The 13,542-nt window shown below is 35.6% G+C and overlaps 1 protein-coding gene across 1 annotated transcript in view; it reads right to left on the minus strand.

The window, feature by feature from the left end:
- Positions 1–652: 652 nt before the first annotated feature.
- LOC139713606 (N-fatty-acyl-amino acid synthase/hydrolase PM20D1-like) overlaps positions 653–13,542 on the minus strand; it is a 78,478-nt gene continuing 65,588 nt past the window's right edge. Inside the window, exons 10-12 of the mRNA XM_071625312.1 lie at positions 8,257–8,328; positions 7,281–7,446; positions 653–3,524 (exon numbers count right to left, since the gene is read on the minus strand). Of these exons, the coding sequence (XP_071481413.1) occupies positions 3,292–3,524; positions 7,281–7,446; positions 8,257–8,328 (471 nt within the window). The 3' untranslated portion in view covers positions 653–3,291. The remainder of the gene's footprint in view (positions 3,525–7,280; positions 7,447–8,256; positions 8,329–13,542) is intronic.

Genomic DNA, 13,542 nt, shown 5'->3' on the forward strand with positions numbered 1-13,542 from the left:
CAACTGACATAGCACAATTATGGCTCTTATTTTTGACGTCTGCAACATGCTTTCTCAGATGGAGTATGTTCTGGCAGTATGTACAAAGTAGACAGAAATTATCACTAAGACATGCTTGATTGCACTTAAGATAATACAGAAGAAATGTTCAGTCAATGGGCCGTATGCATAAAAAGTAGCCATTGCTTGAATGTGCTAATCTCTTGCTTGCATATGTGTATGCACAAAAATAAGTAATTGCTTGTGCAAGCAAAAGTTTTTGATAGCAAGTACAAGCAATTGCTTGCTTCCTGCAAGCAACTGCTTTATAGATGAAGCACTTCTTGAAAATTGCATAAAACGGACGATTTGCTTTGATATGTGTGGAATACACAATGAGCAACAATACGCAAATATACAGTGTAATGCGCACGCAGGATACACTTATGCACATCTCAAAAAGCCACTAGCTGACTGCTGAGCAGTATAGCGGAAATTGATACTATACCTTGCGCCCAATAAGAATCAAGAATTCATCAAATGAGGTATGAAATAGTACAAATTTGACTGTGTGCATGTATTTTATCATACTGTCTGCTTGCATCTGGTACTAGTGCACTACAGGGACATGACCCATAATGACATAACGACACACCCACATCATGCCCCAGCAATATATCGCAACTAAACTCGCCTTTAATGTATGTTGCATTAGGACAACCTTTGCATTGTTACAGTGAAGTATTACAGATAGAGGGAGTGGAAACTGTTTGGAATCCATGCAAATGCATGTTTGATGGGTTCTAAAGCATTACAGTAATCCACCTACAGTATTTGTAAAGGCTTTCATCCCATTCTGATCCTCTATTTCCGAGACAAAATATGAGGGGGAAAAAGTTCCACATTTCCATGAACTTTAAGCTGTATTTTGACATAAAATTTGGATTACTGGTAAAATAAAAGAATTTGCTAAGAAAAGTTTAGGAAACAATTCTTGGGTACATTTCTACTCAAATTGTGTGCATTTAAAGTGAAATGAAAATCAGGTCCTCCTAAAAACTTCTTTCCGTGATGCTGAAATTTGCCCATGTTGGTTTCCTATCTTTCAAACTGGAATATTTGATCTTTCAAACAAGAAACCTAGTGGGTTTCATGCTCATCTGCAGAGTATCACAAGTTCACCTTCCAAGCATTCTGGGACTTGTATATTGTTAGCTTAGAAGAATACAGTGAAGTTGGGGGAGGGGAGCTCTGGGGGACCTCCAGGGGACATGGTGTCCATTTGTATATTCCATCACACTGGCAATTATATCTGCCAAATTTGTAGAAAGTATTATACCATTAAAAAACAAATCTAATTGTGAAAGCTGCCCCCAATTGGTCGCAGCACCAATGAGGCCATCCCTTAATCTGCCATAGAGGAATTGAAAGTACACTCACCAATGTTTTTACTCAAAGCATTGACTCAATCCTTTCTGGTTATAGAGAAAAAGTTTTAAAAGGTTCCTTAATATTGGACCTATGGGGACCCTGTCCTTTCCTGCAATCCAGAGCTTGGGTTCCTCGCTATGGCAAAATCATCAGTAAGTCATGCATAAACAATTGAAGGAAAGACCATGGCATTTTTATAGCTATATTAATGTAGCTATGACTTTTGACTTTTACAGAGCTTGCTGCTTTCCTGAGTATGCTGTTGCAATGCTACACATAATGCACATTCCATCATTTCATCAATGAAAATGATAATTATGATGATAAATAACAAGAACTATTAGCGATACCATCATTCATCATCACCACAGAAATTATTATGATAAAAATCATCATTATCATCATCATTCTGGTAATGACAACAGCTAATTTGTATGAAATCTAAACATCATTTACAGTTCTACCAGAAGTGTCCAAATAAAGATACATACATATCAGATACCACGATACAGTCTCCAATCAGATCAACTAGAGTACACTGTATTCATATCCTAAAAACTTCATATGCCTGTTCACATCCAAGCATGCCAATTAGTCACCGCCAGAACCCTTGCACAGAGTGCTCTTGCATATGGTTTGGGCAAAAAGTCAAAGAAGCATAGATGTTAACATCATGCAAAAATATGTTAAAACCTGAATCCACCTCAATACCCAAACAAAGACTCTAATCAACTACCTGCATGACTCCATCAGTTGTAAGTATAACACACTTTGTAACTGCTCTTTGTCAACAACAATTTTTTCACATTGAAATCTAAATGACAAGCATGTTCCAGGTTTACACTACGCGAAATTTGCTATTTTGCTTGGCATCAGGTACAGGTGATATCATTTGACACTTTTCATATTACAGATGATGGCTTTCATTGTCAGTAATATACTGTACATACATCTAACCTCATGGTTGACCTTGGGTGCATTTATCAACTCCTTTTCTCGGCAGAAACAGGTTTTCCAAACAGCTTTCAAGGAATTTTTACGAGTTGATAAACGCAAAGCCGCTTTCAAAGCCCTTTCGGAAAGCCTTTTCGAGAGGGTGCGTTTATCAACTCTCCTTTTCTCGGCAGAAACAGGTTTTCCAAACAGCTTTCAAGGAATTTTTACGAGTTGATAAACGCAAAGCTGTTTGTAAAAGCCCTTTCGGAAAGCCTTTTCGAAAGCCGCAAATTTATGGCTTTCCAAACAGGTTTCCTATACAGGTTTTCAGAAACCTGTTTGTAAAAGCCTTTTGAAGTTGATAAATGCAAAGCTGTTTTGAAACGGCTTTTAGTATTGTACTGCAGTTATGAACAATGCACGCCTTATTATGACCTCTTCTCCTTGGGTCGAATTGCGCAATGCAGCTGTGCAGTGACAGGCCAGTTATCGTGTTCACAAAGAGTTGATAAACGCAACTATTTTGGAAGCCGTCTCTAAAGGGCTTTGGAAACGGCTTTTGAAAGCCGCTTAAACAGGGGAAAGTTGATAAACGCAGCCAAAGTCTCATGCCGCCACTCAGAAATATTTGAAGTATGTGCTAAACTGGAGCTGCCTCACAGATATGAAGACAATTGATTCATGTGGCATTGCATCATGACTCGTCACTCTTGAAGAAGATATGTCTTTATGATGGTAATTGCTTTTCGCCGTCCCTTCTTTTAGAAAACAAGCGGCACATTAATAGTACAGGGCTTTGGAAAGGGCTTTGGAAAGCTATTTAAACAGGGGAAAGTTGATAAACGCAGCCCTTGAACACCCCAACTGTGTGAGTGGGTGTAGCTGGACATTCTAAGATACACCATGTAGGTCTGGTATGAGGTACACTTGTAGTTTAACAACAAATTACAGTTCCCCAGAATGGCTGTGTGAGGGATGCAAAGTTATCTGATCAGCATTGTGCATGACATGGTAGAAGAAATTGACAGCTTTCTCATAATTCTTGACAGATATCCTTTCATTTATCCCATGAAAGCGTTTCAAATCCTCTGGTCCCATTGCAATAGTTGGTGCGAAGCGGTAGATGTCATCAGCCAGGTTCCAGTAGTGCCTGGTGTCAGTGTTGCCTATCATGACACCTTCAACAAAGAACAATACGGTACCATAACTTGAGAGACTTTTGTTTTGAAGATGTCACTTTTGCATACAATTTCTAATGGGTCTAGGGCAATTACCCGGACCCTTCTCCTGGCCCTAATCCTAATCCTGAACCCAATCCTAACCCTAACCTAAACTCCTAACCCTAAACATAACCCTAACCCTATTCTTTACTCTAACCTTACCACTAACCAGTATTTATAGGGGGGGGGGGGGGGTAATTGCCTGGATATGTTTCTAATGCAGCATTTTTAGAGAAGTTTGCTAAATCTTACCCAAAATAATTGGCTCCTAAAACTTTCATAAATTTTAGACTGTTTAGAAAAGCAAGTTTAATGTCACAATTACGAAATGAGAGAATACTTTTTAAGACCAGAAACATTCGCAAATTGCCACTGGCATTCAATGCATTGTAAGGACAAAAAACTCATGTGCATTTCACTTTTTGGAATCCTGACTCCTCACAAAGTTTGTGAAAGTGTCATGCACACGTAAACTTGTAGTTAACAGTAATTAATTGTTACAGACCAGGTTGAATGTGGATGAAAAAGTATGGGCTTTGGGAAAATTGCATTACCCCTGGAAGTACTCAAAAAGTGCTGTATAACAAGGCATCTAATATGAAGGGCATGAATTAGAGACTGTACCATAGGTTTTGAAAAGTCTGATCAAAGGATATGAAACTCTGCAGTCTTTTCTCATTTACATACACTCAGCAATTAAAAAGAATTTAAAGTAAATACTTTTTTGAGTTCATATTTTTCATAGAAGGTTTTGGTGAAAAACAATGTATTATATATTATACTAAAAGTAATGTAATTGGCTATCGATCTAGTAGGTCAATATAAAGGAAAATTTTGCACGTGAGTGAACACATTCATTTTTGTCCTCCAATGCACAAAAGTACAGTCTGTAAAAGTTGCAAAATTTGACGTTGTCTTTTATTTGCAAATGCCCTTCAAGATAACAATGATAACAAAAGACCAGTTTAACACAATGAGGGACATGAATGAAATAGTAAGAATAAGTTTTCATACTCTATAACCTCAAACAAAATCAAAGTGGGAAACTAAAGGCAGAAGATAAGAATTTTCTGTCAACTCAAACTTGAAATGAAATAGGGAGTAAAGGCACAATGATGATTAAACATTTTTAGTTCATTCTTTCATTTATTAATTCCAGAATTCCTGAGACAAATTGAAGAACCAAATATTACTTATTATTTTCCTAATTTGAGAAATCAATTCAAATGGCTACCATTTTTTTCTTAAATATTGCCTCCGCTTTCATTTCATTTGAATTTGGATTCCATAGAAGGTTTTTATTTTCCTATTTTTAGCCTTTATTGATCTTTTGGGCTTCAAAGATATCATAGGAGATCAAAGGTTTATTTTTGCAACCTAATTATTTTTTTTTTATTGCGTTAAATTTGTCTTTTGTTCTTATTGTTACATGAAAGAACACTTACACATGAATGACAACTTGATCATTTTTGCAATTTTTACTTTTGTGCCTTGGAGGAGAAAAACAAAGATGTTCACACACACATAAAGTTTCCCAATTTATTGATGGGGGGATAGCCAAAGTTACCTTTTATATACAATGAAACCCCGTTATAATGAGTTCGGTTATAACGAGGAACCGCTTATAACGAGGTGATCGCATCGGTCCCGTTTTCTTTTGCTTATAAACCTATGGCAGAGCGAATCGGTTATAACGAGTTCGATTATAACGAGATTCCGGTTATCACGAGGACAATTTCGGTGCATCATGATAAAGAAAAACATAAGCAATTTGATCAGATATAACGAGGTTCCAAAACATTGAAAACCGAATTCACGCTATCCATGTCTCTTTCCCGTTTTGCAGAGTACCGTTCCTTCGATGTTTTCTTCTAACCCACGCAATAAGACACAGGAATACCTTCCGATGTTCCGACTAAGTTCTTGAATATACTCTTTCAATTTTCTTTTTCACGAGATACGCATGTGTAACAGGTCAGACCACACCGCAACAAGAAAAAAAAAAAACACATTCAAAAACTTTTCATGTAGCGACACTCGTGGCCAAAAATGGACAATTTTAGAATGCGTGTGTAACTAATCATTATATCCTTTCCATTTTTAGTTCCGACTTACACTTGTTTTGCTGGTTAGTAAATGTGAGTTTGACGATTAAAAGCCAAAATAATTGTTGAAATCGTCTCGATCCCGCTGGGTGACAGTAGCATAAAAATAGTTGAATAAAGCATGTTATTCAACTATTTTGTCAACTATTAGTTATTCAACTAATAGTTGAATAACGCATGTTGTTCAACTATTCCGACTTACACTTGTTTTGCTGGTTAGTAAATATGAATGTGTATGATTAGAGCCGAAATAATTAATGAAATCATCGCGATCCCGCCAGGTGACAGTTGCGTAAAAATAGTTGAATAATGCATGTTGTTCAACTTTTCCAACTTTCACTTGTTTTGCTGGCTAGTAAATATGAGTGTGTATGATTAGAGCCGAAATAATTAATGAAATCATCGCTATTCCGCCGGGTGACAGTAGCGTAAAAATAATTGAATAACGCATGTTAATCTACTTAATTGAGTCGGTGTTCGGAAAAAGAAACAAACAAACATTTAACAGTTTGAATAGATCTGGCTTTGTTCATTATCATATAACATATGATAATGTAAATATGAGTGTGTATGATTAAAGCCGAAATAATTAATGAAATCAATGCGATCCCACCGGGTGACAATAGTGTAAACAAATAGTTGAATAACGCATGCTAACCTACTAGAGTCGGTGTTCAGAAAAAGAAACAAATGCATTCAACAGTTTGAATAGATCTGGGTTTGTTCATTACCATTTAACACTGCATTTCACAATGAAGATTTTTCTTTCTTTCAGAATGGTCTATGAAGTACAGATTTGCGTAAAAAGGATCACAACCTTCCAAATTCCCTGTCGCATATTTTTCAAGAATGGATGTACAAAACGAGAAGAGATTTTCGGAAGAAAATGAAGAATGCATTTTTAATCCTTTCGGGCGCAACGATCATACATTGTATAAGATTACAGCCGAAATGATTCATGAAATCATCGCATTCCTGCTGGGAACCAACAGCGTAAAATATCTTGAAAGTTGCAGTAAACAACGCATGTATGTTACTCTATTTGCGCTGGTGTTTCGAAAAACTGAACAAACGCATTTTATACAATCTGATTTTGTTCATTGTCATTTTATACTGTATTTCACAAAACGAAAAATATTCTTTCAGAATGGTTCAATATAAGAGGAAGAGGTAGGTGTAGAAACACTCACGAATATGATATAGGCCTACTTGTCAAGAACATAATGTGCAACTACTATGCAAAGAGATTTTCAGAAGAAAAATAAGGAATTAACGCATTACAATCCCTACTTTTTTTCTTCTTTTTTTATCAATTCACAAATAATTTCCATTTATTCTCTCAATAATAATGATTCATAATTGTGCAATAACAACGCAAAGGATGTTCTTTGACGGGTATATGACGTCGTGCTTATGTTTTTCTTTGTTTTTGATGCGTACGGTCATAACGAGGTACCGGTTATAACGAGGTAATATCGCCGGTCCCATGGACCTCGTTATAAACGGGGTTTCACTGTAGTATAATACATTAACTTGTAGCCAAATATTCTATGAGAAATATCAACTTATTTCTTGCAGACAAAATTATACCATATATAGTGTTGCTCACTTGGAGTTACAAGGACTGGTGAGAAGACTTGACGTATACTTTGTGCCACAACCTGGAAGCCAAAACTGTCCTCTCCGAAAGACGAGATGGGTGATGGCTCTGTACCAGATATCACAGACATTCTCACCCTGTTGTCATTGATCACATTTCTATCATGTTCCATAACCTGTAATATTAATAAAAATAATCACACTGCAACATTAACATGGTGTTCATATAAGTATGTACATCTATGGCTATTGCAGGGCAAGTAACTAAGATGTAGGCCTACTATACCCAATAAGCATCATATGACATAATCCCACATCTACAAGTGTATAATGTACTTCAGATGACAATAGCATGCCCCATCAATTGAACATATTGACAGTGACACTGTCTCAGCTTAATTTCTTATGTCAATAAAAAAATGTAACACATTTTTGTCTTCATTGTTCTTCATCAACTTCATACATTTGATGTGGTTCATGATCTGCCTCAGAATATATGTCACAACAGATATACTGTAGGCTGTAGTAGTCAATGCAAAACATTGATAAATACCCCACACCAAGTGTGATTTCATGGCCATTTGAACTTTTCCATACGCAAGTAAAAAAAAAAAAAATGCTGCAGAATATTACCTCTCGTCTTGGCAGACCAGAAGACAGTTTAATCTATGTTTTTATCATGCAAGTTTGATATCAGTTGCTACCTTCAAGTAAAGATTGGTGGAAATGAGGTGCCTATAATTAATAAAGAGTTTGATTCATGGTTCGATAGTAGCATCAACACCACTAATATCAACAAGTGATAGGTTGATTTAAGTTACTAGTAGTCCCCTTTTCATGTTACAAGTGATACCTGGTGGCATCAAATAATGCTTACATTTTCCTCATTGTCAACAATGAAGCAAAAAAACAAAAAAATACATGCAAGGGCCATACACACAAAATTATTCTATGGACTGGACGAATACAACTAGTATTGATAATACCTGAGCTATGGTCTGAGATGGATGTATTCGATGATTTACAATGGCCCATGCTGATGGAGGCAGCACATTTGTCTGGAGGCAGGATCACATAAAATACAATATAGACATGCTTTATAACTGATACAATTTCAACTAGAACCGGAATTTGTCAACACTGACAAATTAGGTGATCCGATCTCTTCGAAAATCAATGATTTGAGTCCTGATCCAAATATTCATGACCATACAGGTTTCATCTGTGTTGACGGGACATTGGCCGTGTGATGTTTGGATTCTCATTTAGAAAAGGGAGTGAGACCTGCCATCTTTGGTACCGAATTCCGTATACACTAACGGAAATACAGAATGAAGTATATTTGACCTTTGACCTCACTTTGCACACCCAAGATGGCGTCTAAGCAAAAAGTGATTATTTTATGAAATGATTCTTGTAACATGGTCTTTGCGTGTGCAAAATATGGGAAAGATAGGACATGTATTCACCAAGATACAGGATGAAACATTTATGACCTTTGACCCTAATTTACATACCCAATATGGTGTCTGATCCAAGCATGTAGTTGTTGTTTTATTAAATAATGTACATGACATAAACTAAACATGTGCAAAATATTGAGGTGATATAGGGGCTGTTTTTCTTGAATTATTGCAAAGAAGGTTAAAAAAAGAAATATGAAAATACATCAAAGATAAGCATTTATTTTGGCGAGGTTTTCTAACGTTATTTCGACGTCGTACGAAAAAAACAGAGGACACGTTATCGATAGCGCAGTCTCAGCTACAATATATTAAAACCTGGGGGAAGTTCACCAAACGGTAAGTGAGCTAGTGCTCGATAAAGACAAACATGTCAATTTTCACATCTAGAAAAATTTCCTCCCATAGGATAACACGTCATAACGAAGATACAGAAAGATGTACATATGACCTTTGACCCCACTTTGCACACCCAAGATGACATATGGACAAAAAGTGGTTATTTTGTGAAATAATTCTTGTAACATGGTCTTTGCGTGTACAAAATATGGGAAAGATTGGACATGTATACACCAAGATACAGAATGAAACATTTATGACATTTGACCCTAATTTACATACCCAAAATGGCATTCAATTAAGTAGTTGTTATTTCATGAAATACTGTACGTGATATGACCTAAACATGTACAAAATATGGTGGTGATAGGTTATGTTTTTCTTGAGTTTGTGCAAAGAAAGTTGCAAAAAGAAGAAATATTTCAATACATCGAAGATAAGCTTTAATTTCAACCAAGTTTTTGGACGTGATCCCGACATCGTAAGAAAAAAACATAATGCATACTAATGATAGCCAAAGTCTCAGCAACAACATATTAAAATTTGGAAGAGATTCACCTAAGCTTAAGTGAGCAAGTGCTCGATAAAGATAGTCATGTCAATTTCCACATCTAGAAAAATTCCCTCCAGTAAAGATAACACGTCATATCGAAGATAAAGAAAGAAGTACATATGACCTTTGACCCGACTTTGCACAAACAAGATGGCATCTGAGCAAAAAGTGGTTATTTTGTGAAATGATCTTTGTAACATGGTCTTTACGTATGCAAAATATGGGAAAGATAGGACATGTATTCACCAAGATACAGGATGAAACATTTATGACCTTTGACCCCAATTTACATACCCAAGATGGTGTCCGATCAAGTAGTTGTTATTTTATGAAATAATGTACGTGACATGTACTAAACATGTGCAAAATATGGGATTGATAGCCATTGTTGTTACTCATCTATTGCACAGAAAGTAGTAGAAAGAAAGAAAAATAAGGAAAAAATTGTTATTTTATAGAAATTTGAAGGAGAAGCATGAAAAAATCAGAAAAAGATAAAGTAAGGAAAGGGAGATTATGATTAACTAAAGAAAAAGAAGAAAAAAAGTGTTTAAAAAAAATTAAAAAAATAAAAAAAAAAATATTGGCAGGGTTGAGCCTCGAACCAAGGACCGTAGGATTACGAGTCGGATGCGCTACGCAATGACCTATTTCATTCTCCATAGGCCCTGTGTATCAAGCAAAATGGTGCTGCATCGAAGCCTCGTGCCATTTTCAACCAAGTTTTTCGACGTGATGCCGACATCGTATGAAAAAAAGGAGGGCACATTTACGATAGCCCAAAGTCTCAGCTACAACATACTAAAATCTGGGAGAAATTCACCAAAGCATAAGTGAGCTAGTGCTCGAAAAAGAGAGTCATGTCAATTTTCATTTCCAGAAAAACTGCACTCCCATAGAGATAACACGTAAACTGGTCAAATTTGACAATATTACTTTCAATCCATTTTTACGAGGTGATGCCATCATCCAATCAAAATGTTGTAACTATATTAATGAAAGATCATTTAATAAGCTACAACATACTGAAATCTGGGTGTAAATTGGAAAAGGATAAGTGAGATACGCTCGAGTGAACTTGAAATTTGATGACGTCATTTTGAAAATTTACTTTTTTTACTTTATTAAGAAATTTGATATCTTTTAATCATTTTGCCAGCATCGCCAACCCATGAAATAACATGTCCAACTCATCAGCTTTCAGAATATGTAAAGAAAATGGGGGGTCACCGTCCATCCTGACGAGTAAAATCGGATTTAAAATTGGCGTTTTTTTGGCATCGTTGCACTGTATATCCCCATTGACGCACGCGCGGAATTTCAACTTTGACGGGCCCGTATGACGTCATATTGGGTCAGATTGACTTGAAACTTGGTAGAAATATTCCTTGACATTTTAGGCATCCGATAAGTGTAAAAAAACGGGAAATTTCTATTGCATATGAGCTGTGCGTGCGTATATGTGCGCACGCGTACGCGTCCGTCCAATTTTTTCAATTTTTCCAAAAATGCTCCAAATGGTCTGAAACGTGTGCAAAAAAAATTTGAGCTCGATTTGAGCATACACATATTTCAACGTGCGCGTTTTAAGAGAAAATATGAATTTTGAGAATATGAGTAGAATGCGCATAACTTGAAATATATGTGACGTAAATTTCATTGAAAAATTCCATTCCTTTGATGAGATATGATTGAGAATGTGTTTTCATATAATGACGTCATAGTGACGTCATGGTCAATTGATCACTATGATTTTATTAGACCCGTCGTCTTTGGGACATGATACATATATGGTATAAGTTTGAAATTGATAGGAAGAATACTTTCTGAGCTAATCGATACACAAAATTTGTCCAGAAATAAAGAAAGAAGAAGAAGAAGAAGAAGAAAGAATCCGTACAGATACAGAAGGTGATCCGAGAGGATACTCGGATCACCTAATTATTGAAATATATATATATATATATATCAAAATATGAAAGTTCTGCGTCAGTGTGTAATAAAAAGATATCAAGAGTAAAAAACAGTCGTATAAACACCGCAGGAGCCAAAAAATTGGACTGACGCTTCAGTCAAAGACCTTTATCACAGTAAGTCTGAACATAAACAATTTGATGCAAGAAACTACGAGGACGCATAAGTTGCCAAGATACAAATAATAATAATAAAAGGCTGGCTGGACGCATAGTATAAGCACTAGGGAGTGACGCCACAAAAGGAAGAAAGAATAAAGCGCAATTTAAAGCAACAAAGTGCGAAGGTTATTCATTTTTTCATTCTTTCATTTATTTTTCATTTCCAACAAAAACATATAAATATATTACAGAAATTGAATACAAGTACATAAATTTCATCATAATACAAAATAAAGGATAAGTTTACAGAAAAATTGTAAGTATACGAAAATGTTGGAAATGGGGAGGAATGCTAAAAAGCTGGGCTTGTAGGGTGCATTCCCCCCACACGTAATACAAGTAATCATATGATTGATTGACTGATATACATTGAAAAAGGATGAAACAAAGAAACTAAGACAAAAGACCTATAACTATCCCTACACTAAGTCGCTGTCATGCTGGAAGAGAGAGGAGAGAAAGAGAGACAGAGAGGGAGAGAGAAATAGAGAGTGTGTGTGTGTGTGTGTGTGCGTTGTGTGTGTGTGTGTGTGTGTGAGAGAGAGAGAGAGAGAGAGAGAGAGAGAGGAAAAGAAAGAAACTTATTACGTGGAGAGAAGATAAAAGAAAAAAAAATAGAAGACGAGAGGTAGTGGATGGATGAAGCCGCTTAGCTGTGATTTCAACAGAATATAAGGTTGGAATTTACACTTCTTTGCAACCAATAAAGAATCAGCACAATTTTTCAATTCAATAAAATTAATATTCAAAATATTGATTTTCATAATGATATTTAGATAAATTCTTATAACTGTTCAAAATATTTTTCTTCAGATTACTCTTAAAAGAACTTAAACTTGGTGATGTCCTTAAACTGTTACAAAAGATTTCAATACTTAGGCCCAGCAAATGTAGATTGTGTAAAAATAGTTCTAGTTAAAGGCAGATGGAATTCATCAGAGTGACGAGTCGGATATTTATGGAATGAGCGGTTTCTCGCAAACATGCTTGTGAAAACAGATGGTAAAAAATTATTAGAGAGTTTATACATAGATTGGCCAAGACAATAATAATAAATATCGGTTATCTTTAAAAAAAAATTTTCAGAGAATAAAACATCGGTGTGGGCTCTCCAAGATACATGACAAATTATTCAAAGAGCTTTTTTCTGGAGACGGGAAAGTCTGTCGAGATAGGTTGGATGTGTGTTCCCCCAAACTATGATGCCATAATTAAAATAAGGTAAAAATCAAAGCTGAATATAACAGTAATAGGGTGGGAATGGGAAAATAATATTTAACTCTATTAATAACACCAATATTTCGAGATATTGTGTGACAAATACTATCAATATGTGACTTCCATGAAAGTTTATTGTCAATAACCAAACCCACGAACTTCATTGATGAAACTTCATCTATAACTATATCATCTATTCTTATATCAGGGAGATTATTTAAAGTATTACTAAATAATATACATTTAGTTTTAAGAAGGTTTATAGACAACTTATCTGACCTTATCCAACATAACAATTTCTTTAATTCAGAATTTAACAAATCCACCAAATATGAGGATCTGAATGAGAAAGAAAAACATTAGAATCATCAGCAAAAAGTACAAAAGATAAGATATTAGAAGCATTTTATATATCATTTATATACAAAATGAATAAAAGAGGTCCCAGTAAACTACCCTGAGGAACACCACAGTTGACAGATTGGTTGCAGGAGTTTTGACCAGATAAGAAAATGTACTGTTTACGATCTGAAAGGTAACTCCTGAACCACTCCATATGAGGCC

Source organism: Diadema antillarum, unplaced genomic scaffold (genome assembly GCF_040938485.1).
Source record: "Diadema antillarum isolate AM-2024a unplaced genomic scaffold, OU_Dant_1.0 seq00002013_RagTag, whole genome shotgun sequence".
In the NCBI taxonomy this organism is placed as follows: Eukaryota; Metazoa; Echinodermata; class Echinoidea; order Diadematoida; family Diadematidae; genus Diadema; species Diadema antillarum.